The 23,245-nt window shown below is 46.0% G+C and overlaps 1 protein-coding gene across 7 annotated transcripts; it reads right to left on the bottom strand.

Annotated features, from left to right (window-relative positions):
- Positions 1 to 814: 814 nt before the first annotated feature.
- LOC127395181 (uncharacterized) lies at positions 815 to 14,185 on the bottom strand. 7 transcript variants are annotated; one of them, XM_051641737.1, is made up of 3 exons: positions 13,846 to 14,185; positions 10,978 to 11,130; positions 815 to 1,866 (listed from the first exon to the last, which is right to left on the bottom strand). In XM_051641737.1, the coding sequence occupies exons 1-3, from the start codon at positions 14,049 to 14,051 to the stop codon at positions 1,818 to 1,820; spliced, it is 408 nt and encodes a 135-aa protein (XP_051497697.1). In that variant the 5' UTR covers positions 14,052 to 14,185; the 3' UTR covers positions 815 to 1,817. The 7 variants fall into 7 exon arrangements, with proteins under 7 accessions (XP_051497697.1, XP_051497692.1, XP_051497694.1 ...); XM_051641738.1 differs by lacking the exon at positions 815 to 1,866 and adding an exon at positions 11,935 to 12,022 and having other exon boundaries at positions 10,047 to 11,130; positions 13,846 to 14,183; XM_051641736.1 differs by lacking the exon at positions 815 to 1,866 and adding an exon at positions 10,047 to 10,273 and having other exon boundaries at positions 13,846 to 14,183.
- Positions 14,186 to 23,245: the final 9,060 nt, after the last annotated feature.

Genomic DNA, 23,245 nt, shown 5'->3' with positions numbered 1-23,245 from the left:
CTCATAGCAGGGCGTCTCCTCTTAATGGCTGCCACATGAGACCAATTTTCTCTGGGGAGATACTGGGGTTTACCTTCCCATCTATTTGGCATCTTATTCCTTCTGTCAGTCATTTTTTTCAATGGCTGAGGTGTGGAACTGATGGTGATCAGAGATCATGTCTCTGTATTGTCGTGCTTTCAAAGCCAATTCACACACAGCTGGTCTTAAGTTGTCATCAAAGCATCCCATGAAGGAGAATATATGGGCATGCTGCTGGTACAGTCTGCGCAAACCTCGAAAACATGGGTGTGTTGCACAGGATGTCATCAGGATTTGTAATCCCATTGTTATCATAGATCACCTCTTGCACAGCTAATTTTTTCGAATACGTGATGGCTCTCTCAAGAGTGGGCGTTCTGCTTCAGCGCCAATGTCACCCTTATGGGGGTATCTCTCCCTCACAGCTGAAAGAAGTTGGCTCCATAGGGTGGTAGTTCCTGTCTTACTACCAAATGCTCTGTCAATACCAGCATCTCTGGCCAGGGATCCCAACTACGTGGCTTCTCTTTCATCCACATCATAGGTTTCAGCTATCAAAGCATCAGAGCAACCAACAAAGAACCAGCTCACCTTCATTGCGGGTAAAGTCCTTGCTTATGAGGCGCAGTTCCTTTAGAGAGAAAGTTTGGACAAGATCATCGTTGTCATCTGCTTGAGAAGGGCCTGCTCCTCCATCTGCTTGAGAAGGGCCTGTTCCTTTATCTGTTTTAGAAGTGTCTGCTCCTTCATCTGCTTGAGACAAATCTTCTCCATCACTCTCTTCCTGGTCTCCTTTGACTAGGTCTTTTAACACCTTTTTTAAATCAGAGTCCTCTACTGTTGAACGTGTTCTTGTGGTCTCGGATGGCTGTTTCTTTGCTTTGCTCTTGGTCACAGGATTAACTTTAATTAACTTTTGTTTGTTTGGATTGAGTGGCCTTGGTCTGAGATAGCTGAAAAGAAAAAGGCATGAGCCGTCTTGCGGTGCAAAGTGACTCCTTTATTGTTCTGTGAGTCCTCTCTTATATCCATACAGAGATGGATCTAGCTAATCAGCCAGCAGGATGTTTCCATAATATTTGATCATGCAGCCTTCGCATGAAGCACTCATGCTTGCTAGCTTAGTCTTCCAAGCCGGCACATTCACACATACACGGTGGCATTCCAGCCATATTTTTCCACTCACAACAAGTATTATTTACAACATCCTGATAAAGCTGGCTAAGATCCGTGTTATCTTTTCTCAGGCTGCTTTGACCTAATCATTCAACATGCTGGGGCCCTTGCCCTCGCAGCGGCAGCTGCAGCCACATTGGTCTTTGCAGCAGAAGCAGTGGTGGCATCAGCCTTGCCTGTGGGGGAGTGGCAGCGAGCGGAACAACGTCTTGCTCTACACATTCACAATACATTATAAACATTCAGCAGAAGCATCCCTACTGCAACAACGCTATTTAGATCAAGAGCTGGGAGATTCAGCCTGAGAGAAAATGGAGAGGTAAAACTGAACCTGCTATTGCCATAACCAATATAGATCTTCCTGTTCACATGAGGATTTGTACTATACAAATACAGCACCACCATACAGATCAGTATCAAAACCCCTGTAATTACTAGACAGGTTATTACACAGTTGATTATGGCTATAGTCCTGTTGATAAACCATAAAACAATAACAAGAGCAGCTACACAAAGCAGTATTATCTTGGCTGCATACCACATACGATTGCATGTTGGGAAAAAGGTCCAGAAGAAACACTGCAGAAAGTGTCTGTTCAGTTTTCATCCTATCAACATATTCAGCAGAAGCGTTGCCCATTGCTATCTGAAGGATTCCTCCCATCAGAGCTGGAATTTTAAACATTGACCAATTAGTGAGAATATATAGCCTGGGCTTAAGATGGAGCCCCACGTTGGGCACCAATAAGTTATTGTCATGGTTTGACTCAGGATCAGCAATTGAACCAGTGACGATAATGCTCTCAATCCCCTCCCCCTCCCACCCTGGTAGGGAAGGAGAGAGAGAATGAAGGAGAGAGACTTTCTGGATTGAAAACGAAACTAGACAGTTTTAATTAAATACTAACGATAAAACAAAATATGTACAATTATGTACAAGTGTGTGCAGGAAAGTGCAAAACCCTATTGCCTCCCCCCACCCCAAGCAACCCCCATGGCACTCTCCTTAGCTGTGAGCAGTCCCAAAATGTCCCAGACCACTGCTGGAGATAGTGGCAGAGCAGACAAGAGCTGAGGGTACAGTTATGATGGTCAGGAATGCATGAGCCTAGGGATCAACGTTGATGGATATATGAACTCCTCCCCAGATGCCGGCCATGGACGGAAGAGAAGCAGGAAGGAAGTTGACTTCCATGAACCCTGACCTTACACCAAGCTTACATAGATATATGGAACGGAATAATTTGGTCAATTTTGCTGTCCGTCTAGTCCATTCCTCCCTACGGGAGGGCTGCAGATACGACTCTTCTGGTGACCTCGCAGTCCCAGCAGTAACATAAACATTCCAGTGTTAGCAGTCCACTTGCTGCTAGTTAAAAGAGAACTTACTGAAGGGAAAAAACCAGTAAAAGGAAAATTGGCTTTATCCTGGCTCAAACCAGGACAGATGTGTAAGAGAAATATTACTCTTGTACATCCAGCATAGTATTGGTAATCTGGGCGCCAGGAGGAGCTGCGCTTCAGTGTTGATCACTTCCAAAGCGGCTCCAACTCCTTCATATGCTGCAAGTATCTCCTTTTCAGTCAAATGTATAGTTGGCCTTGGAACCCCTGTAGCTTTGACTCCAGAATCCCAGGGGTTGACCTCGAGTCTCCCCTGGTGCTTTCTGCCAGAGGCTCCAGGTAGGACCTTTATACCTGACTGCAGTGTAGAGCACATTTTTTATGCCTGGCCCTGTTTGGACTTGTGCAAGGGCTACTGCATGCACAATCTCCTTTTTAATTTGTTCAAAAGCACTCGCTTCTTTGGATGCAGCCCAAGACATGGCTGACTTTCTGGCCTACAAGCCCACATTGCTGACTCATGTTTGAGCTTCTAATCTGCCGGCGGCGAGGGAAGCAAGCAGTCCAGAATCAATGTGATTGATAAAGCAAGCTTTGATTTATTGAATACACAGTGTTACTTTTATACCCTTTTCCAAACCTACTTGTAGTGAATTCATTGGATAGTAACTACTTGTAGTGATTTCATTGGATGGTAACTACTTGCAGTGATTTTACTGGATAGTAACATACATACCGAGTTCCAGGGTTCTTCCTTGTTTTCTATTATTCTACTTCTCTACCTTGTCCTTGAGTTAGTTTAAGCTAACAGAGAGATTGTTTATACTTGTGTTAGGCTAAAAAAAGAGATTGCTTGTACAGCTGCTATTTGTGTTACACTCTCAAGGCCTCTTGAGGAGATAGCAAGGGCTCATGGCCCTGCTGCTCAAGCCATTCTGCAACAAATTCCCCCTTTTTCTTTTTGTACAAGCAATATCTTATCAGACAATCTTGTTACATTTTTCATAATACAATGGTAAGCTATCTTGATTACAATCACAATAAGCAATAGCATAGTGACCCAACGCAATCCCTCTGTAATGATTGATATCAGCCAAGGAGAAATTCCTCCAAATATGGATGTCAGCCAGGAGTCAAATGGACTGTTACTGTATCCCTTAAACTGACTCCGGTCATAAGAGGGCATCCCTATTAAGCATGTACGAAATGGGTCAGCAGCTGATGCAAGAGATAAACAAAAAGCTGATTGTCCAGATGGTAATATGGACATATTTCAGTCGTCCAAACTCAGGAACATGCGTGACATCCATCTGCCATACTTCATCCGGGCCTAGACCCCGAGGGTTCACCCCAACGCCGAGACCGGGACCATGATGGCTGCAGGTAGGACACGCCTTCACGATTCCTCTTGCTCCTTCCATCGTGATGTTGAACTGCTTGTGTAGACCTCGAGCATTTTGATGAAACATCGCATGGGCCTCTCGAGCCTTGGTGAATTCATTAATGGGCACCGTCACTGACACTAACTGATCCGCCCGTGCATTGCCTTTGTGATCAACTGCTGATGGAAGGCCTGGAGGTGGAGGAGGAGGAGGTGGTAGAGGAACAGATGATCCACTTGCTGGTGGTGGCGGTGGGGGCACTGTGGCACCAGAAAGTACAAATAGTCCTTTTAATCCACTGGACGAACGTCCTAACAATAGTGCCCCATGTGTCTGTCCCTTAATCATCACCGGTCCTTTAACTCCAGTAGGAATCTTTTGAGGTTTGTTATCAATGAGAGTCACATCTATTGCGGTTGCCAAGTCCAAGCCGAGGCTTCTGGATGTTGCAGGCTGTAATTTGTCGGTAGTTTGCAATTGTCGTCGCAAGATGGAGCTGTTGCTACATGAACTGCTGTTGGTGTCCGCGCGCCGCAGTTCCTGGCGGTCTGCCTGAAGACCGATTTTGCGGAAGAGACGCAAGGGCTGCTAAGACTTGGCTCTGGGCTTGCACTAAATTGTTCCCTAAATCTTTCACTGCGTCTACCAACATTGCTTGCGGTCCGACCGGCACCTTACTCATCCGATCTAACATTTCCTCTACGGAAGCATCCCCAGGCAGCGTCACAATAATTGCCCTAGTAGCGGCATCACAGTTCTCCATAATACACTGCCGTAATAATGCTCCCTTCATCCACTCCTGCGCATCTGAACGATCAATTGCATCGGTAACTCTGTCCACAAAACTAGCAAACGACTCTTCCCTGCCCTGTTTAATAGACATATAGGACGGGGTGGGTGGTGCTGTCTTAACCATTGATATAGCTACGCGGGCTAACCGCATTGGTTCCCTTAATACTGCCGGACCTAGTTGTACCTGCATATCTACAGTAGCAAAAGGACCTACACCCATCAGATGTTCCACCGTAACACCATGCAATGGGTCCTGCTGACCGCGGGGGATGTTAACTGCCCTGTCACAAAGTCTATTCCAATGTGCTTGCCACAACATTAATTGCGACTGCGTCATAATCATTCTCACAAGTGTCTTAACATCTTCTGGGCAAAGAATTCCACTGCCCCAAATATAATTCAACATTTGTCTGGTAGGTTCACTGTGTAACCCAGATTCATTAACCGTAGCACGTAACTGTGACAACAGCTTCCAATCAAGAGGACTATACTCTCCTCTTGCCCCTTGGTCTGTAACTTCAAAGAACACCGGAAAGGCACAAGATTCCTGCATAACACTTAACAAGTCATGATCACCCTTCTCAATAGCTGTTCGCGAGATCTCCTGCCAGTTTAAACGCAACACTCCCGCGGAACTTTTACTGAGCTTCTCTTCCCGATTAGTATCACTTTTCACTATCAGCTCGTTCTTATGAGTTTCTGCAGTCTCTCGTTTCAACTCCTCCTCGGCATTCTCTGGCAGTCTGCCTTCTCCATTATGTTCTTCTAACTGCGGAGCCGATGGCCCCCCTCCCCCAGAAGCACTAGCAATCAAAGGCTTCACTGATACCGGGCACCCTGTGGGGGGGGTGGGCACGTAATCAACCCCTAACTGAAGCTTGCCTGCCTCTTTCTCCGTACCTACTCCTCTCAAGTAACTGGAAGCAACTGCTGCTATTTTTTCTTCTGTCTGATACTGTTTAAGACAATTTATCACTGCCCGCCACGGCTTCAGTAACTTTTTTGCACGCTTATCACCATCTATTACCTTATTCCATAGCAAATCACCGCACTCTCGCCACGCTTCAACCTGAAACAACGCACCTGGATCCTTAAAACAACCTTGATCTTTCCCAAAAGCTACCAAGCCCGTTAACTCCTTTTTAAGGTCAATATCCTTTACTGCCCGCTTTTCTAAAAAGCGTAATAATAAATCAAGGGCTATCTCACTTTCCATTTTCGGCCAGTATATCTATATATCCCTGACCCTTAATAATTTAGTGCAGCCTTTTACCTTATCTTAGAGCGCTCTCTTCATCAAAATCGTCATAAGTAGCCCAACAGTCCGGACTGCGAACCTCTGCTATCAGGTCAGTTCAAGCACGGATTAGCCTGTCAAACGCCTGCATTCTGTGGCTGGTCTTCTGCTCCCCGGTCGCTGCTACCGGTGCTTCTCCGGGACTCCCGCCGACTTCGGTGATAACAAGGAATGGGGGTCCCTGTTCGGGCGCCACTTGCCGGCGGCGAGGGAAGCAAGCAGTCCAGAATCAATGTGATTGATAAAGCAAGCTTCGATTTATTGAATACACAGTGTTACTTTTATACCCTTTTCCAAACCTACATGTAGTGAATTCATTGGATAGTAACCACGCATAGTGAATTCATTGGATAGTAACTACTTGTAGTGATTTCACTGGACGGCAACTACTTGCAGTGATTTTACTGGATAGTAACACACATCTGAGTTCCAGGGTTCTTCCTTGTTTTCTATCATTCTACTTCTCTACCTTGTCCTTGAGTTAGTTTAAGCTAACAGAGAGATTGTTTATACTTGTGTTAGGCTAAAAAAAGAGATTGCTTGTACAGCTGCTATTTGTGTTACACTCTCAAGGCCTCTCGAGGAGATAGCAGGGACCCATGGCCCTGCTGCTCAAGCCATTCTGCAACACTAATCCACCATCACCCCCAAGTCTTTCTCCTCCAAACTGTTTTCGATCCATTCTCCACCCAACCTGTATTTGTGTTTGGGATTTCCCTGACCCAGAACCTTGCACTTGGCCTTGTTGAACTTCATGCAGTTTGCACAAGCCCACTTCTCAAGCCTGTCAAGGTCCCTCTGGATGGCATCCCTTCCTTCCAGCATGTCAATCTCACCACACATCTTGGTGCCATCAGCAAACTTACCAAGGGTGCACTCAATTCCACTGTCCATGTCACTGACAAAAAATGTTAAACAGCACCGGTCCCAGTACCAACCCTTGGGGAACACCACTTGTCACTTGTCTCCATCTGGATATCAAGCTGTTGATTAAAACTCTTTGAGTGTGACCATCCTTACCCAACAAGTGGTCCATCCATCGAATCCATATCGTTTCAGTTTCAATACCAGGATGTAGTGCAGGATGGTGTCAAAAACTTTGCACAGGTCCAGGTAGATGACGTCATTTGCTCTTTCCTTGTCCATCAGTGTCATGACCCTATTGTAGAAGGCCACCAAATTAGTCAGGCAGGATTTGCCCTTGGTGAAGCTATGCTGGCTGTCACCAGTCACCCCTTTGTTTTCTACATGCTTTACCAGAGCCTTCAGGAAGATCTGCTCCATGATCTTGCCAGGCACAGAGGTGAGACTGCCTGGCCTGTAGTTCCCAGGTCTTCCTTTTTTCCATTCTTTAAAATGAGGACTCTTCTTCTCCTTTTCCAGTCAGTGGGAACTTCATCAGACTGCCAAGACTTTTCAAATATGATGGACAGAGGCTTTGCAACTTCATTGGCCAGTTCCTTCAGGAACCATGGATTAATCCCATCAGGTCCCATGGACTTGTGGACCTTCAGGTCCTTCAGATTGTCATGAACCAGCTCTTCTCCTACAGTGGGGAAATATTCTTTTTGCCGAGTCCATGCCTTTGCCTTCTCTAACTCGGATGGTGATGCCTTTGCCGGTGAAGAATGAGGCAAAACAGTCATTGAGTACCTCAGTCTTCTCTGTCCTGCATGACCAGGTCTCCAGTTTCCTTCTGAAGTGGGCCCACAGTTTCCCGCATCTTCCTCTTATCGCTGACATACCTGTAGAAACCTTTCTTGTTATTCTTAACATCCCTGGCCAAATCCAATTCTCTCTGTGCTTTGGCCTTCCTTACTCGATCCCTTCCTTCTCTGACAACTTGTCTGAACTCCCCCCGGGATACCTGTCCATGTTTCCTCTCTCTGTAAACCTTGTTTTTACATTTAACAGTGTCCAGAAGCTCCTTGCTCATCCACACAGGCTTCCTGGTACTCCTGCCTGCCTTTCTCTTCATTGGGACACATTGCTCCCGGTCATGGAGGAGGTGGTCCTTGAATATGGACCAGCTTTCCTGGGCTCCCCTCCCGGTTTTTGTCCCATGGTACCCTATCAAGCAGATCCTTGAAGAGACCAAAGTCTGCTCTCTTGAAGTCAAAGGTAGTGAGCTTACTTCACTCCTTCCTCGCTGAGCTAAGGATCCTGAATTTGACCATGTCATGGTTGCTACAGCCTAGTCTCCCATTGAGCGTTACATCATTAACCAGCCCGTCTCTGTTGGTGAGAACAAGATCCAGCATAGCATGTTTTCTTGTTGGTTCCTCTACCATTTGGAGGAGGAAGTTGTCATCAATGCACTCCAGGAACTTCCTTTTCTTAATGTCCAACCTGCACTTCCCCTGACACAGCTTCATTGCATTTCCTCATGTCCTATCACTAGTCACCAGAAAGAGATCAACACCTCCCCCTCCACTGGCCCCCTTGAGGGAGTTGTAGACTGCGATGAGGTCACCCCTCAGCCTTCTCTTCTCCAAGTTGAACAGTGACCTCAGCCGCTCCTCATGAGTCTTGCCCTTGAGACCTGTTGCCATCTTAGTCACCCTCCCCTGGGACACACTCCAATAGTTTGATTTCCTTCTTATATTGAGGCCCCAAATCTGCACACAGTACTTGAGGTGGGGCTGCACCAGTGTAGAGTGGGACAATGACCTCCCTTGACCGGCTAGCTATGCTGTTGTCCTGGTTTGAGCCAGGATTAAGCCAATTTTTCTTTTCACTGATTTTTTCTTCCTTTAGTAAGCTTTCTTTTAACTAGCAACTGTGTGTTCTGCTAGGCTGATAAGACAGTGGAATGTTTTTCTAACTACTGAGGCTTCAAGGTTACACCTTCACTCCGCCGGCTCAGACACTATGGGGAGATCTCTGACCCCCCCCGTGGGAGGCTGAGTTAGACAGACAGCAAAATTGGCCAAAGATATTCCATTCCATATATCTACGTAAGCTAAGATGAAGGACAGAGATCTTAGAAGACAGCTTCTTCTTTCTTCTCGCCTTCTCTTCTGTCCATGGCCGGCGTCCGGGGAGGACTCTGCTCATCCATCACCGTCGACCCTTAGGCTCGAGCTCTCCTGACCCTCATAACTCTCTGCTTTCTCCAGCAGCAGCTCCGGGATTTCTCGGGACTCTTGCCAGTTCAGGGGAGTGCTGTGGGAGTTGCTGGGGGTGGGGGGAGGCGAGAGGCTTTTGCCCATATCTGAATATATCTGTATATAATTGTATATATTTTCTTGTGTGATTCATTAGTGTTTTAATTAAAGCTGTGTAGTTTAGTTTTCAATCCAGCCAAGTCTCTCTCCTTTTCTCTCTCTCCTTCCCTGACTGGGTCGGGGGGGGGAGGGGATCGAGAGCATTGTTGTCGGACCTGAGTCAAACGGTGACAGCTGTGCTTGATGCACCCCAGATCAAAGTAGGCCCTTTAGGCTACCAGTGCACACTGTTGACTTATATTCAACTTGCCATCAACCAAAACCCCCAAATCTTTTATCACAGGGCTGCTCTCTAGCCTCTCGTCCCCCAGTCTGCATGTATAACCAGGATTGCCCTGTCCTCATCCATCATAATAAATGACTAAAGAAAGAGAAAATAAAAATACAGGAGGAAGTAGGGAAACGAAGTAAAACCAAGAGTAAAGAAATTAAAAAGTGAAAAGACGTTGTTCAAAATAAAAACAGGCCCTATGGAGGAGGAAGAACTCAAAATTCTTTGCTGGATCATGTTCATTTTCTATGTATTGTGTATGTCGTGGTTTGAGCCAGGATTAAGCCAATTTTCTTTCTACTGATTTTTTTTTCCTTCAGGGAAGTCTTTTTTAAGCAGCACACTTGCTGAAATTAACAGCAAGTTTTCCAGCTGCTGGACTGATAACGCTCGAATGTTTATAGTTACTGCTGAGAGACCAAGGCCGCTTTATTCTGCTTGTCAGATCTGCTGCTTCAAACACTAAAGGAGCAGAAGAGTCATATCTACAACGCTCCTGTAGGGAGGAGTGCGGGATGAATCACAGACAGACACAATAGAATCAATTTGATTTAATGGCTGACTGACAATTTATTCTGCGCGCCAAACCCCCCTGCTGTGCACACGTGACCAAAACCACTCTTGTCATTGCTCAATTCTCATAAAGCCTGCCATGATCTAAGCAGTGATTGGTTGCTAGCACGCACATGCGCAGTCATGACTCTCCACCTCACTTCCTTCTTTGGCACATCCAGAAGTTGTTCCCTTGCAAAGCCTGCAACTACTTATGAATAAAAGTTAAATGATTAGATAAGTTCACACAACACACTCTGTTAAAATCTTCACAACTAAGATTCTGTGCTAACAATAAAATCAATAGCGGCATGATACTGTAAAACAGCACGGCTAACAGTATTCATATTAGTTACTAAGGCACTCAATATTTCAGAAATCTCATTGGCCCTTTTTGCTACAAAGCATGCTAATTTATTCAGTTCTATCAAAGCTTTTACGAGTGCAAGCTGAAGCAAAACAAATTAACAGTAAAGTGCTCTTTAACCTTCTACAAATCTACTATGCTAATACTTTTCAATGTTATGTGTTGCAACCCCTGTTTTGCCTGTGGTGATGGATATGATTTAATATCATTTTGTGCTGGGGGTTAATGGTGTGAAAAACATAAGCGGCTCCCTGCAATATTACTCTGATGCTGAGCCCTCTACAGATGAGTCTTTGGGGTGTGGTCCCTTCCATGGTTTTACCCACCGAAGGCCCTCTCCTGTAAGTAAACACATATATCCTCTACCAGTTAGTTTGACTTCGGCTGGACCTTCCCAAAGCCCTGTATTCAAATTTTTATACTGTACCAAAACCTTTTGTTGTTCAGATATTTCAGTTTTTAAGGCAGCACTATGAATGACCATAGGCGAATCTCATCTCTCTCCTGTAAGACGTAAATAGTTTAACACATACACTGCCTTAGCTAACCTTTCAGACGAGGTACTAGGCTCTCCCGCTTTTTGTTTTATAAGCAAATTTTTCAGTGTTTGGTGAGCCCGCTCAACCATTGCTTGACCCGTCGGTGAATGTGGGATGCCGTGGACATGTTGGATACCCCAAGTAAGACAAAACTGTCGAAACCTGCGAGAGACATAAGCAGAACCGTTATCTGCTTTGATGGTTATAGGAACTCCCAATGCAGCAAAGCTAGCATATAGATGTTTCTCAACATGCTTTGCGGTCTCTCCACTTTGGGCTGTTGCCCATACAACCACAGAAAGTGTGTCAATAACAACATGGACATATTTTAGTCGACCAAACTCTGAGATGTGTCACATCCATTTGCCATATCTGTAAAGGTCGTAATCCTTTTGGATTGACCCCAATTCCAATACCAAACCCTATTTTCTGACAAGCTCTTTGAAACATGAGTTGTTGCGATGGAGTAAGCAACACATTTCATACCTGTAAACTATCAGTTGGTATTAACAAATCAGCAGTAAATATATAACGAATGATCTGTTGTGTAAGCTGTGAATGTAACCCATATAGTGCCCTTACTGTCCACTAGTATACATGTGTGAACCAAGTTCTTGTCACTTAAGTGAGTTCTGTAGCAGTATTTTCAAGTAGTCCCATCCAGCACAATATTTGCAAACAACATCTCAAAGGAGAGTATAGAAGGAGGCACCTTGTTTAGGCCATGGGGTGATCAGTCCCACAGCAGTCACAAAGTAACTCCTCCAGAGTCCAGTAACAGGTTGATCAGGCCTGGTACTGTCACCAGGATGTCTCTGGCTCTTTAGGCTGTCATAATTTGCAATATATTAACTAACATCACTAGATACAGGTATACAGAAATTACTGATTTTATGTTGTCATTTAAATCAGATGCAACCCATGTATTTGAATTCACCAGTGTCTGTAAGGTGAGCTTGACCTTACCAATATTTGGCAGGTTTGCCAAAACAGTCTGTCCAGGGTGGAGGGGAGTTTTGGATTTGTTGTAAGGTCTTCTGTGCTGGCCATTATCCTGAGTAGGTGACATAGGGAAAAAGAGCATTTAGGCGAGGGCACCCATTCACCCCCTACCTGTTGTTTATAGTAGAGACTGCGTATCTTAACCTCTCATCCCATCTGGAATCCTACGGACGAATGAGACTTTTAATTAAACCATTAATACATTCTACTATCCCATTAGCTTGTGGGTAGTATGGGACATGAAACGTCCATTTGATACCTTCCCTTTTAGCCCACTGTTGTACCAGGTGTGAGGTGAAATGAGTTTGTTGTCATATTGGATATTTGTGGGTTTAGGAAGAACCCCAAATACCTTTTCCAGAAAATGAACTGTGTTTTCTCCATTTGCTTTAGAAACAGCTTCAGCACAGGTTAAGCCTGATACTACCTCCACAATCACAATGACATACTGTTTGTTTCCTGATTTTCAGAAGGGACCGATGTGTTCCACCTGCCACGTGGACCACAAGGGTTTTCCTTCCCTGATATGCAAATGACCAGAGGTTAGTGAATGTTCCCTAAGTCCGATTTTGCAAAGATCATATGAAGAAATGACTGTTTTACACCGCTCACGGGTGACAGGCCACCCACGGGCTTGTGCTTCTTTGTATAAGACAAAGATTCCTGAATGGCCTCTTTTACAGTGGAGCCATTCAAGCAATCTTTTCCATTCCTGATTTTCTCCTTCTGAGATAGCTGATCAAATTTGTTTCACATCAATTCTAGCTAGCTCATCATCATAGTTATTCCACTTACTAGCTTCATTTTTCAAATTAGTCTGGTGAGAAGGAATCCACCCTACATGAAAATTAGGGTTTTCTTTAGCAATTTTCAGTATTTGTTGCTTTTTTTTCTTTATGCCAAACTGGCACTCTGTTAATTTCCCAATTATTACTTTCCCAGAAAGTAATCCATTCTACATAGCCCTTAAAGACTGCAAAAGAATCTGTGTAAATGTACACAGCGTCCTTGGAGGCTTTTTCTTTTACATAAACATTAAGAACAGCGGCGGCAGGAGGGGCGGGCAGGTAAGTCATGTACTCCGTCAGTAAAGGCTTCGCTGTCGAGCCCTGGTTTTGTAGGTTGAGGTCGTTAAGCTTATCTAAAATTTTTCAGCAATTCTTCCACCGATCCCTGCGGCGCTTCATGATGACCGGGTGTCGCTGCTGCTATCGTAGATGACGTAGATACGGGCGACGGTGGGTACAGTTCCGCCTTTGGTCTGCAGGCGGGACCGCCCTCTTCCTCGTTTTGTGCGGCTTCACTTCCGCTTCAGCCTCAGTCGGCTTTGTTCCGTCCCGCTGTGCACTTCCGGTCATTAGGGCGGTGACCAGCCCCGGGAGGTGCCCTGATGGCAGCGGGGGGCGGGGGGCACAGCCAGAACCCGCAGACCCGGTATCGCTAAGTTTTGGGCAAAAGGGTTTACAGGGGAAGGAGAGGCTGCGGCAGCACCGCTCTTATCCTCCCCATTAGGATTTAAGGCAGCGAAAGCAGAAACGGCAACGATCCACGCGACCCGCTTCCCTTTCCTAGAACGTAAGATTTCTCTGATCAATTTCCGTAATGTAGAATATTTGCTAGCCTCTTTTCCATCTTTTCCTCCGCTGCTGATGTTATCCCATAGGCTCAGACCTATGGCTTCCCAGGCGGACAACTCAAACGCTGTACCGACCCCAGGGATTAAGTTTCTGCCCCGTGCCCATTGCAGCAAGCCTTTAAGTGCTTGCGTCTCATAAGGAATTCCTCTCACAGAGAGTATGTGTTGGAGGAGCTCCGCTACTGCTTCCTCTTCTTTGGTAAGCGTAGACCTCATCTCCTCCCCGACCGCTCACTTGCCTTTTAAGTGAGATCCCTTCTTGGACCGTGGTCCGAGGTGCACCTCTTCCGCCAGTTGCGGGTCCCCCGTCGGTTACGGGCCGTTCTTCCGCCGATCGCGGGCCGTCCGCTGGGTACTGCGGACGAAATCGCCAGGGCAGCGATTTAGTTTCAGCCGGCTTTTCCCCCCCCCTTCGACCTGCCTTCTTCACGCTGTCCAGCAGCATTAGCAGCAAATCTGAGGGTCCCTGTTCGGGCGCCAGTTGCGGGAGGATTCACGGACAGACACAATAGAATCAATTTGATTTAACGGCTGACTGACAATTTCTTCTGTGCGCCAAACTTTCTTATATAGCCCTTGCTGTGCACACGCGACCGAAACCACTCTTGTCATTGGTCAATTCCCATAAAGCCTGCCACGATCTAAACAGTGATTGGTTCCTAGAATGCACATGCGCAGTCATGACTCTCCGCCTCACTTCCTTCTTCGGCACATCCGGAAGTTGTTTACTTCGCTGCTCACTCCTTCAGTTGGTATCCATAGCAACGGCCCTGAAGGGGCCCAGGTGTTTACAGTAGAGGCTGGATTGCTCACATTCCAGTGCTCGCTAAAAAGGCCCTCTACAGAGGAGCGGACTAGATAGATGACTAAATTGGCCAGAGTATTCTATCCTCATATGCATCACACTCAGTATAAATTCAGGGATCAAGGAATAAAGCTCTTCTTCTGTCCATGGCTGACATCTAGGGAGAACTCTTTTTATCCCTGTCCTTTGATCCCTAGGTCTGTGCGTTCCTGAGTGTCACTGTTTGACTCAGGATCGACAACAATGCTCTCGATCCCCTCCCCCTCCCACCCAGGTAGGGAAGGAGAGAGATAATTAGAAGAGAGACGCTCTGGATTGAAAACTAAACTACACAGCTTTAATTAAATACTATTGATAACAGAAAATATATACAATTATATACAAGTATGTTCAGGTATCAGCAAAAGCCTCTCGCCTCCCCCCACCCCCAGCAACTCCCACCACACTCCCCTGAGCTGGAACAGTTCCGAGAAATCCCGGAGCTGCTGCTGGAGAAAGCGGAGAGTGATGAGGGTCAGAAGAGCTCAAGCCTGGGGGTCAATGGTGATGGATGGACGGAGTCCTCCCCAGATGCTGGCCATGGATGGACAAGAAGGGAAGAAGAAGAAGGAAGGAAGTTGTCTTCTGTGATCTCTGACCTTCCTCTGAGCTTACGTAGATATATGGAATGGAATATCTCTGGACAATTTTGCTGTCTGTCTAATTCAGCCTCCTATGGGGGGGTCACAGATCTCCCCATAGTGTCTGAGCCGGCAGAATAAAGATGTGACCTTGAAGACCCAGCAATTAGGAAAACATTCCAATGTCTTATCAGCCTTAGCTAGAACAGAGTGTTGCTAGTTAAAAGAAAGCTTACTGAAGGAAAAAAAATCAGTAAAAAGGAAAATTGGCTTCATCCTGGCTCAAACCAGGACATTCCACCCCTTATTCCATACCATATATTACACAGAGGTTCTGTACTTTACCAGCTGTCAAATTAAGGCTTCTCCCCCAGAGTCAGATTCCCTTGAGGTACATATTGTACTTCACCATCCTCCATCATCACACACCAGGTATGTGAGCAAAAGCAACACCCCGGACAGGTTGACCTTTGCCTGAAGCAGGATAGACCCAGACACATTTACCCAGCAGGTTCCTTTCACATACCACAGGGACTTTATCCCCATCTGCAGTATGTAAAAGGTCTGACTGAGCAGGACCAGCCCGATAGATGGATCCCCTGGTATTAACTAACCAGGTGGCCTTTGCCAAATTTTTGTCCCAATTTTTGAAAGTTCCACCACCCACTGCCTTCAGGGTAGCTTTCAACAAACCATTGTACCTTTCAACTTTCCCTGAGGCTTGTGCATAGTACGGGATATGGTAGATCCATTCAATACCATGCTCTTTAGCCCAGTTAGTGACAAGATTGTTTTTGAAATGAGTCCCACTGTCTGACTCAATTATCTCTGGAGTACGATGTCTCCACAATATTTGCTTCTCAAGGCCCAGGATAGTATTCCAGGCTGTGGCATGAGGCACAGGATATGTTTCCAACCATCCTGTACTTGTTTCCACCACTGTAAGCACATAGCACTTAGCCTGGCAGGTCTGAGGCAGTGTGATGTAGTCAATTTGCCAGGCCTCCCCAAACCTGTACTTGGACCACCTCCCCTCATACCATAAAGGTTTCAACTGTTTTGCCTGCTTAATCGCAGCACACGTCTCACAGTCGTTGATCGCCTGTGCAATAGTGTCCATGGTTAAGTCCACCCCTCGGTCACGAGCCCATTTGTATGTTACATCTCTGCCCTGATGACCTGAAGTGTCATGGGCCCATCGAGCTAGAAAGAGCTCACCCTTATGTTCCCAGTCTAAGTCTACTTGGAACACTTGAGCAGCCTCATCTGCTCGTTGGTTGTGTTAATGTTCCTCAGTGGCTCGACTCAGAGGCACGTGTGCACCTACATGATGCACTTTTACCACCAGTTTCTCTATCCGAGCTGCAATGTCTTTCCACACGTCAGCCACCCAAATAGGTTTATCCTTTCGCTGCCAGTTGTTCTGTTGCCACTGCTTTAGCCAACCCCACAAGGCATTTGCTGCCATCCACGAGTGTCACCGTTTGACTCAGGTCCGACAACAATGCTCTCGATCCCCTCCCCCCCCGACCCAGTCAGGGAAGGAGAGAGAGAAAAGGAGAGAGACTTGGCTGGATTGAAAACTAAACTACACAGCTTTAATTAAAACACTAATGAATCACACAAGAAAATATATACAATTATATACAGATATATTCAGATATGGGCAAAAGCCTCTCGCCTCCCCCCACCCCCAGCAACTCCCACAGCACTCCCCTGAACTGGCAAGAGTCCCGAGAAATCCCGGAGCTGCTGCTGGAGAAAGCGGAGAGTTATGAGGGTCAGAAGAGCTCGAGCCTAAGGGTCGGCGGTGATGGATGAGCAGAGTCCTCCCCGGACGCCGGCCATGGACGGAAGAGAGCGGCGAGAAGAAGGAGGAAGCTGTCTTCTAAGATCTCTGTCCTTCCTCTGAGCTTACGTAGATATATGGAATGGAATATCTTTGGTCAGTTTTGCTGTCTGTCTAACTCAGCCTCCCACGGGGGGGTCAGAGATCTCCCCATAGTGTCTGAGCTGGCGGAGTGAAGGTGTAACCTTGAAGCCTCAGTAGTTAGAAAAACATTCCACTGTCTTATCAGCCTAGCAGAACACACAGTTGCTAGTTACAAGAAAGCTTACTGAAGGAAAAAAAAATCAGTGAAAAGAAAAATTGGCTTAATCCTGGCTCAAACCAGGACAACGAGTCAGTGTAGAGACAGAGTCTCGGCCACCCCTCTTGCTCAGCAATGTCCAAAGCCAGCTGGATGGCTTTTACCTCTGCAAACTGACTTGATTCACCTTCTCCTTCAGCTACTTGAGCAACCAGTAGGACTCCACACGGCAGCTTTCCACTTCCGGCGGTTCCCTACAAGACGACAGGAGACATCGGTGAAAAGAGCAAATTGTTTCTCAGTCTCTGGTAGATGATCACATGGTGGAGCTTCTTGAACCCATCTCACCACTTCTTGTGGTGGCATTCCAAAGTGGGTGCCTTCTGGCCAGTTTGTAATTGCTTCCACAATACCTGGACGATTAGGTTTCCCTATTCGAGCTTGCTGGGTGATTAAAGCAGTCCATTTACTCCAAGTCACATCAGTGGCATGATGGACAGCAGAGAGGTTACTCTACAGTCCAGTAAACTCGGTTGTCCATCTCCTCCCCCTGGCTGGAAGCAGGGGGAGGTCTAAGGTTGAGCATTAGAGTTTGATGCACCATCCTGGGTGATGACTGGTGCAACCTTCTTCTTGGAAGAACCATCTCCTGCCTTTGTTCTGTTTAGTAGCTCTTGCACACGTAACTGGAGAGTATCAGTGGGTTTCTTGTCCCAGACTCTCCTGTTCTCTTTAAAATAATTTTTCAAGAGAGACCACAGGTGGCATCACAGTGGGTCCTGTCTCTCTCGCTGCTGTCTCGTAGCAGGACATCTCTTCTTAATGTCTGCAGGACGTGACCAGTTGTCTCTAGGGAGAATCTGGAGTTTACCTCCCCATCTGTTTGGCATTTTATTCTTTCTGTCAGTCATTTTTTCAATGGCTGAGGTGTGGAACTGATGGGAGTCAGAGATGATGTCTCCATACTGTCGTGCTTTGAAAGCCACCTCACGTACAGTTGGTCTTTTGTAATCTTCAAAGCATTCCATGAAGGAGAATATATGGGCATGTGCTGCTCATACAGCCTGAGCAAACCTCCGGAACATTTGCGTGTCGCATAGAACATCATCAGGATTTGTAAGTAACAGAATCAGAGAATCAGAGAATCAGAGAATCACAGAATCCTAGGGGTTGTAAGGAACCTCGAAAGATCATCTAGTCCAACCCCCCTGCCAGAGCAGGGTCACCTAGAGTACATCACACACGAACGCGTCCAGGTGGGTTTTGAATGTCTCCAGTGAAGGAGACTCCACAACCTCTCTGGGCAGCCTGTTCCAGTGCTCTGTCACTCTCACAGTAAAGAAGTTCTTCCTGATATTCACATGGAACCTCCTATGCTCCAGTTTGCATCCATTGCCCCTTGTCCTATCACTGGTCATCACTGAAAAAAGCTTGGCTCCATCGTCCTGACACTCACCCTTTACGTATTTGTAAACACGGATGAGGTCACCCCTCAGTCTCCTTTTCTCCAAGCTAAAGAGACCCAGCTCCCTCAGCCTTTCCTCATAAGGGAGATGTTCCACTCCCTTAATCATCTTTGTGGCTCTGCGCTGGACTCTTTCAAGAAGTTCCCTGTCCTTCTTGAACTGTGGGACCCAGAACTGGACACAATACTCCAGATGTGGCCTCACCAAGGCAGAATAGAGGGGGAGGAGAACCTCTCTTGACCTACTAACCACACCCTTTCTAATGCACCCCAGGATGCCATCGGCCTTCTTAGCCACAAGGGCACATTGCTGGCTCATGGTCATCCTCCTGTCCACCAGGACCCCCAGGTCCCTTTCTCCTACACTGCTCTCCAGCAGGTCAGCCCCCAACCTGTACTGGTACATGGGGTTGTTCTTCCCCAGATGCAAGACTCTACACTTGCCCTTGTTAAATTTCATCAAATTTCTCCCTGCCCAACTCTCCAGCCTGTCCAGGTCTTGCTAAATGGCAGCACAGCCTTCCGGTGTGTCAGCCACTCCTCCCAGTTCAGTGTCATCAGCAAACTTGCTGAGGGTACATTCTGTACCCTCATCCAGGTCGTTGAGGATATCCCTAAAGAGTTCACTTACATTTGTGACCATCAGATCCAATAATGCATTCCCTTGGGTAGGGCTGTCTATTTCTTGTCTTAAGAAGTTGACATTAAGGCACTCCAGTGTGGAGAATAGCCATGGTGCCCCAACTGGGTTTTTGCATTTGGAAGAGGCAATATTGGATAAAAGTATTGGATAAAAGTTTTACAATTCTGGTGGTGGCTCTGCAATTGACCATCTGGGGAAGGAAAGCGCGCTCACTACAAATTTACTTTCATTACCTTCTGTTGAATGGATAGGTAAGCAATCGCGGTAACATGGGGCAATCAGTCTCCAAGGAACATAAGTTGTGTGCTGAGGTTTTGCAACGAATTTTGAAAGGACAAGGTTTTGCAGTGTCTTCATCGGACTTAGTGAATTTGTTAGTGTGGACTGGAAAATATTGTACTTGGTTTTCTACTGCCAGCATATATGATAGTGCTGTCTGGGCTAGAGTGGGGGAAGAGTTAAAAATTCGGAAAGACCTTCAGTTCCTAGTTTTAGATGAGCTGTTAATCACCTGGAAAGCAGTGTATTCTGCCTTGAAAACTGTTGCAGCCCGCTGAGGATCTGTTGCAATCTAAGGCTGAGGATCCGTTGCAGTCTAAGGCGGCACCCCTGCCTTCTCGGGCTGATGAGGAAAAGGGCTCATGTGGGATTTTCTGTGATAAAGTTAGAAAACCTAAGGATGCTTTCGGCCCCAGATCTGTTGATCCGGAGGATGAGTCGGATCTATACCCACCGCCCCCAACCTGGAGTGTTCCCCCCCTCTCCCTCCCTCCCTCTGATCCCCATGTGGCTTTTGTGGACGCTGCTCTGCTGTTCAAGAGCTTTTAGAATTACAAAGACGTAAATCTGTGAGGGGTCAGTGTTGTTTGGAGAATGCGGTAATTCCTTCTGCATTGCCCTATGAAACAGTTGAGAAAATTGAGGGACCTCTAATTGATTTGGATACTTAGATAAATTAAGCTCAGGCATTTCCTATTAGCAGTCAGATGTTTGATTAGTGTCGTCGGGATGCTTTAAAGAATGGTGGCGTTGCTTTGTTAAGTGCCATGCCGGTCCAGTTCCAGTATATAGGAATGGTCATCCCCCAGAGCATGGAGCAGGGGACTCTGGTCAGTGAGTGGCGCAGCTTTTATTATTGCCATTCTCTGTTCCCGCTGCTGCTGATCGCAAGTGAGGACAAGGGGTTTTTGGGAGTGCTGGTAACGCACAGATATTTTAGATACTGAAAAAAACCTGGAAAATGGCGCTTGTTACAAGATCTTAGGGCAGTGAATGCTGTCATGCAGCCAATGGGGGCCTTACAACCTGGAATTCCAAATCCTTCTATGATTCCTGCAGAATGGCCTTTGTATGTCATTGATCTTAAGGATTGCTTTTTTTACCATATTGTTGCATCCTGATGACTGCGCATTTTGCTTTTTCATTGCCTTCCATTAACAACCAAGGGCCCATTAAAAGATACCAATGGGTGGTACTGCCACAAGGAATGATGAACAGCCCCACCATATGTCAGATTGTGTTGGACAGTGGCATTTCTCCCATTAGAGCAGAATTTCCACAAGTAACAATTTATCCTTATATGGATGATATACTATTAGCTGCTAAACAGCAAGCAGATTTGTTACAGGCACTGACTCAGCTGAAACATGCTCTGGCAACTTATGGCTTGCAAATAGCCCCTGAAAACATCCAAGAGGAAGCACTCTGGAAATATTTGGGTTGGTGGCTGTATGCAGGTACAGTTTTCCCTCAGCATCTCCGTATTGCTACCTCCATTAATACTTTACATGATCTGCAAAAGTTGTTAGGGACCATTAATTGGATTAGACCGCTATTGGGAGTCATTACAGAGGAATTATCTCCTCTTTTTTCCTCTTAAAAGGTGAGGCCATCTTAATGTCATCTCGGCACCTCATGGCTGAGGCAAAACAAGCATTAGACCATGTGGCTGACAAAATTGCATCTTCTCGTGCACATAGGTTTCAATCTGCTTTGCCCATCTCTCTGTGATTTATAGTTCTTTCCAACTGTATGGACTGATTGGATGATGGAGAGAGACAGACATGAATCTCTTTGTCCTGGAATGGGGTTTCTGTCATATGCTTTTACCAAAACAGTGACTACTGCATTGGACATGGTCATCAGTGTGATTTCCTGAGGCAGGTTGAGAATTCAGCAACTGTCAGGAAAGGATCCTGATTGTATTTATTTCCCATTCACTAAGGAGGTCTTTGACACATTGTTACATGAATCACTGTCATTGCAAGCTGCCCTCGCTGATTATTTAAACATTTCAAAATTTTCTCTCCCACGGCACAAGTTGCTTCATTCTTTGTCAGATTTGCCTCTGCAGCCTCGTATATTGGTGTCTGTGATACCACTGGAAGGTGTCCGTACAGTATTTTGTTGATGGTTCAGGGCTATCACACAAGGCTGTGGTGGTTTGGCGACCAGAAACAGGTAAGGACTGGCAATCATCAATAATTACAATGGAGGGTTCCACTCGAGTGGTAGAACTGTCTGCCATGCTCCATGCCTTTTCCCTTTTTCCCTCAGAGCCTTTGAATATTGTTGCAGATTCTTTATATGTGGTGGGTATTGTACAAAGGATAGCTGACTCTTTCCTTAAGGAGGTTCACAATCACCAGTTGTTTGACTTATTTGTACAGTTAGCAAAGACCCTGAAGAGCTGCAAACATCCTTATTTTATTGTGCATATTCGATCTCATACTACTCTGCCTGGACCGATAGTAGAGGGTAATTGGGTTGCAGACAGTCTCACTATGGCAGTTTCAACCTCTCAAGCCTTTGAGCAAGCATGTCTGTCTCATGATTTCTTTCATCAGAATGCTAGTTCCCTTCACAAAATGTTTGGCCCTACGATGGAACAGGCTAAGGACATTGTGCCTGTGCCAATTGTCAACAGCTAACTCCAGTGTCTCTTACTGAAGGTGTGAACCCTAGGGGATTACAGGCCAATGAACTGTGGCAAACTGGTGTCATGCATTTTCCTGCTTTTGGTTGTCAAAAGTATATTCCTGTTACAGTAGACACCTTTTCTGGGTTTGTGGCTGCTACTGCGGCCACTGGAGAAAAATCTCGGGATGTCTGAAAGCATTGGCTTCATTGTTTTGCAGTTTTAGGGGTGCCTCATAAAATCAAGACGGACAACGGTCCTGCCTATGTCTCTTGACCCACGCAATATTTTTTACAGCAATGGGGGGTGTCCCATGTAACAGGCATTCCCCACTCCCCAATGGGCCAGGCTATTATTGAATGTACCCACAGCACCTTGAAAACTATGTTGTTAAAACAGAAAAGGGGGAATCCCCTTTAACCACAGGGGCATTTAGATAAAGCCACATATGTACTTAATTTTTTAATCGTTCTGGCACATGTCTACTGACATCTGCGGCTGAGTATCAATTTGGGCATGCTCCAAATTTTGCTGCTAGGCCCAAAGTCTGGTATTGTGAACCAGGGAATCCTGAATGGAATGGTCCAGTAGAGTTAATAACTTGGGGGAGAGGGTATGCATGTGTTCTTCTTCCCTCAGGACCTCGTTGGTTGCCAGCAAAGAATGTGAAGCCCTATCATGAGCTGGAGCAACAAATTCCAGAACCCAATCCCTGAGATGAATCTCCTGCAGATCAGGATGAGACCTCCTTGCCAGAGACCAAAGCCACGCGAAGGAACAAATGATGTAACATGGGAGATCATCCGTATTTGTATTTATTAGCTGAAGACTGGACTGTAGTGAATTGTAACAGCTCTTTTTTGTATTAATGTGTGAAACTCCATATATGCTAGCTGGTTTTGCCCATGAGCATATGTCTTTATTCAATATCTCTTTTATCAGTCCTTTACAGTTAATCTCTTTATAATATCAGCAGTTATTATATTGGTCAGTGTATCGGTTGCTTCTGATGCTTTAGTAGAATCTATTGTATAGGATCGGGTTAGTGTTAATGGTCTGAGGTTGAAACAGATACAGGGGCATCATGGACCCCAGACCA

Source organism: Apus apus, chromosome W (genome assembly GCF_020740795.1).
Source record: "Apus apus isolate bApuApu2 chromosome W, bApuApu2.pri.cur, whole genome shotgun sequence".
In the NCBI taxonomy this organism is placed as follows: domain Eukaryota; kingdom Metazoa; phylum Chordata; class Aves; order Apodiformes; family Apodidae; genus Apus; species Apus apus.
This window is presented reverse-complemented; position numbering and strand designations above follow the sequence as displayed.

Bases quoted from the DNA above. Each gene is read 5' to 3' on its own strand.
- LOC127395181 (XM_051641732.1), bottom strand. From the start codon at position 5,931: ATGGAAAGTGAGATAGCCCTTGATTTATTATTACGCTTTTTAGAAAAG.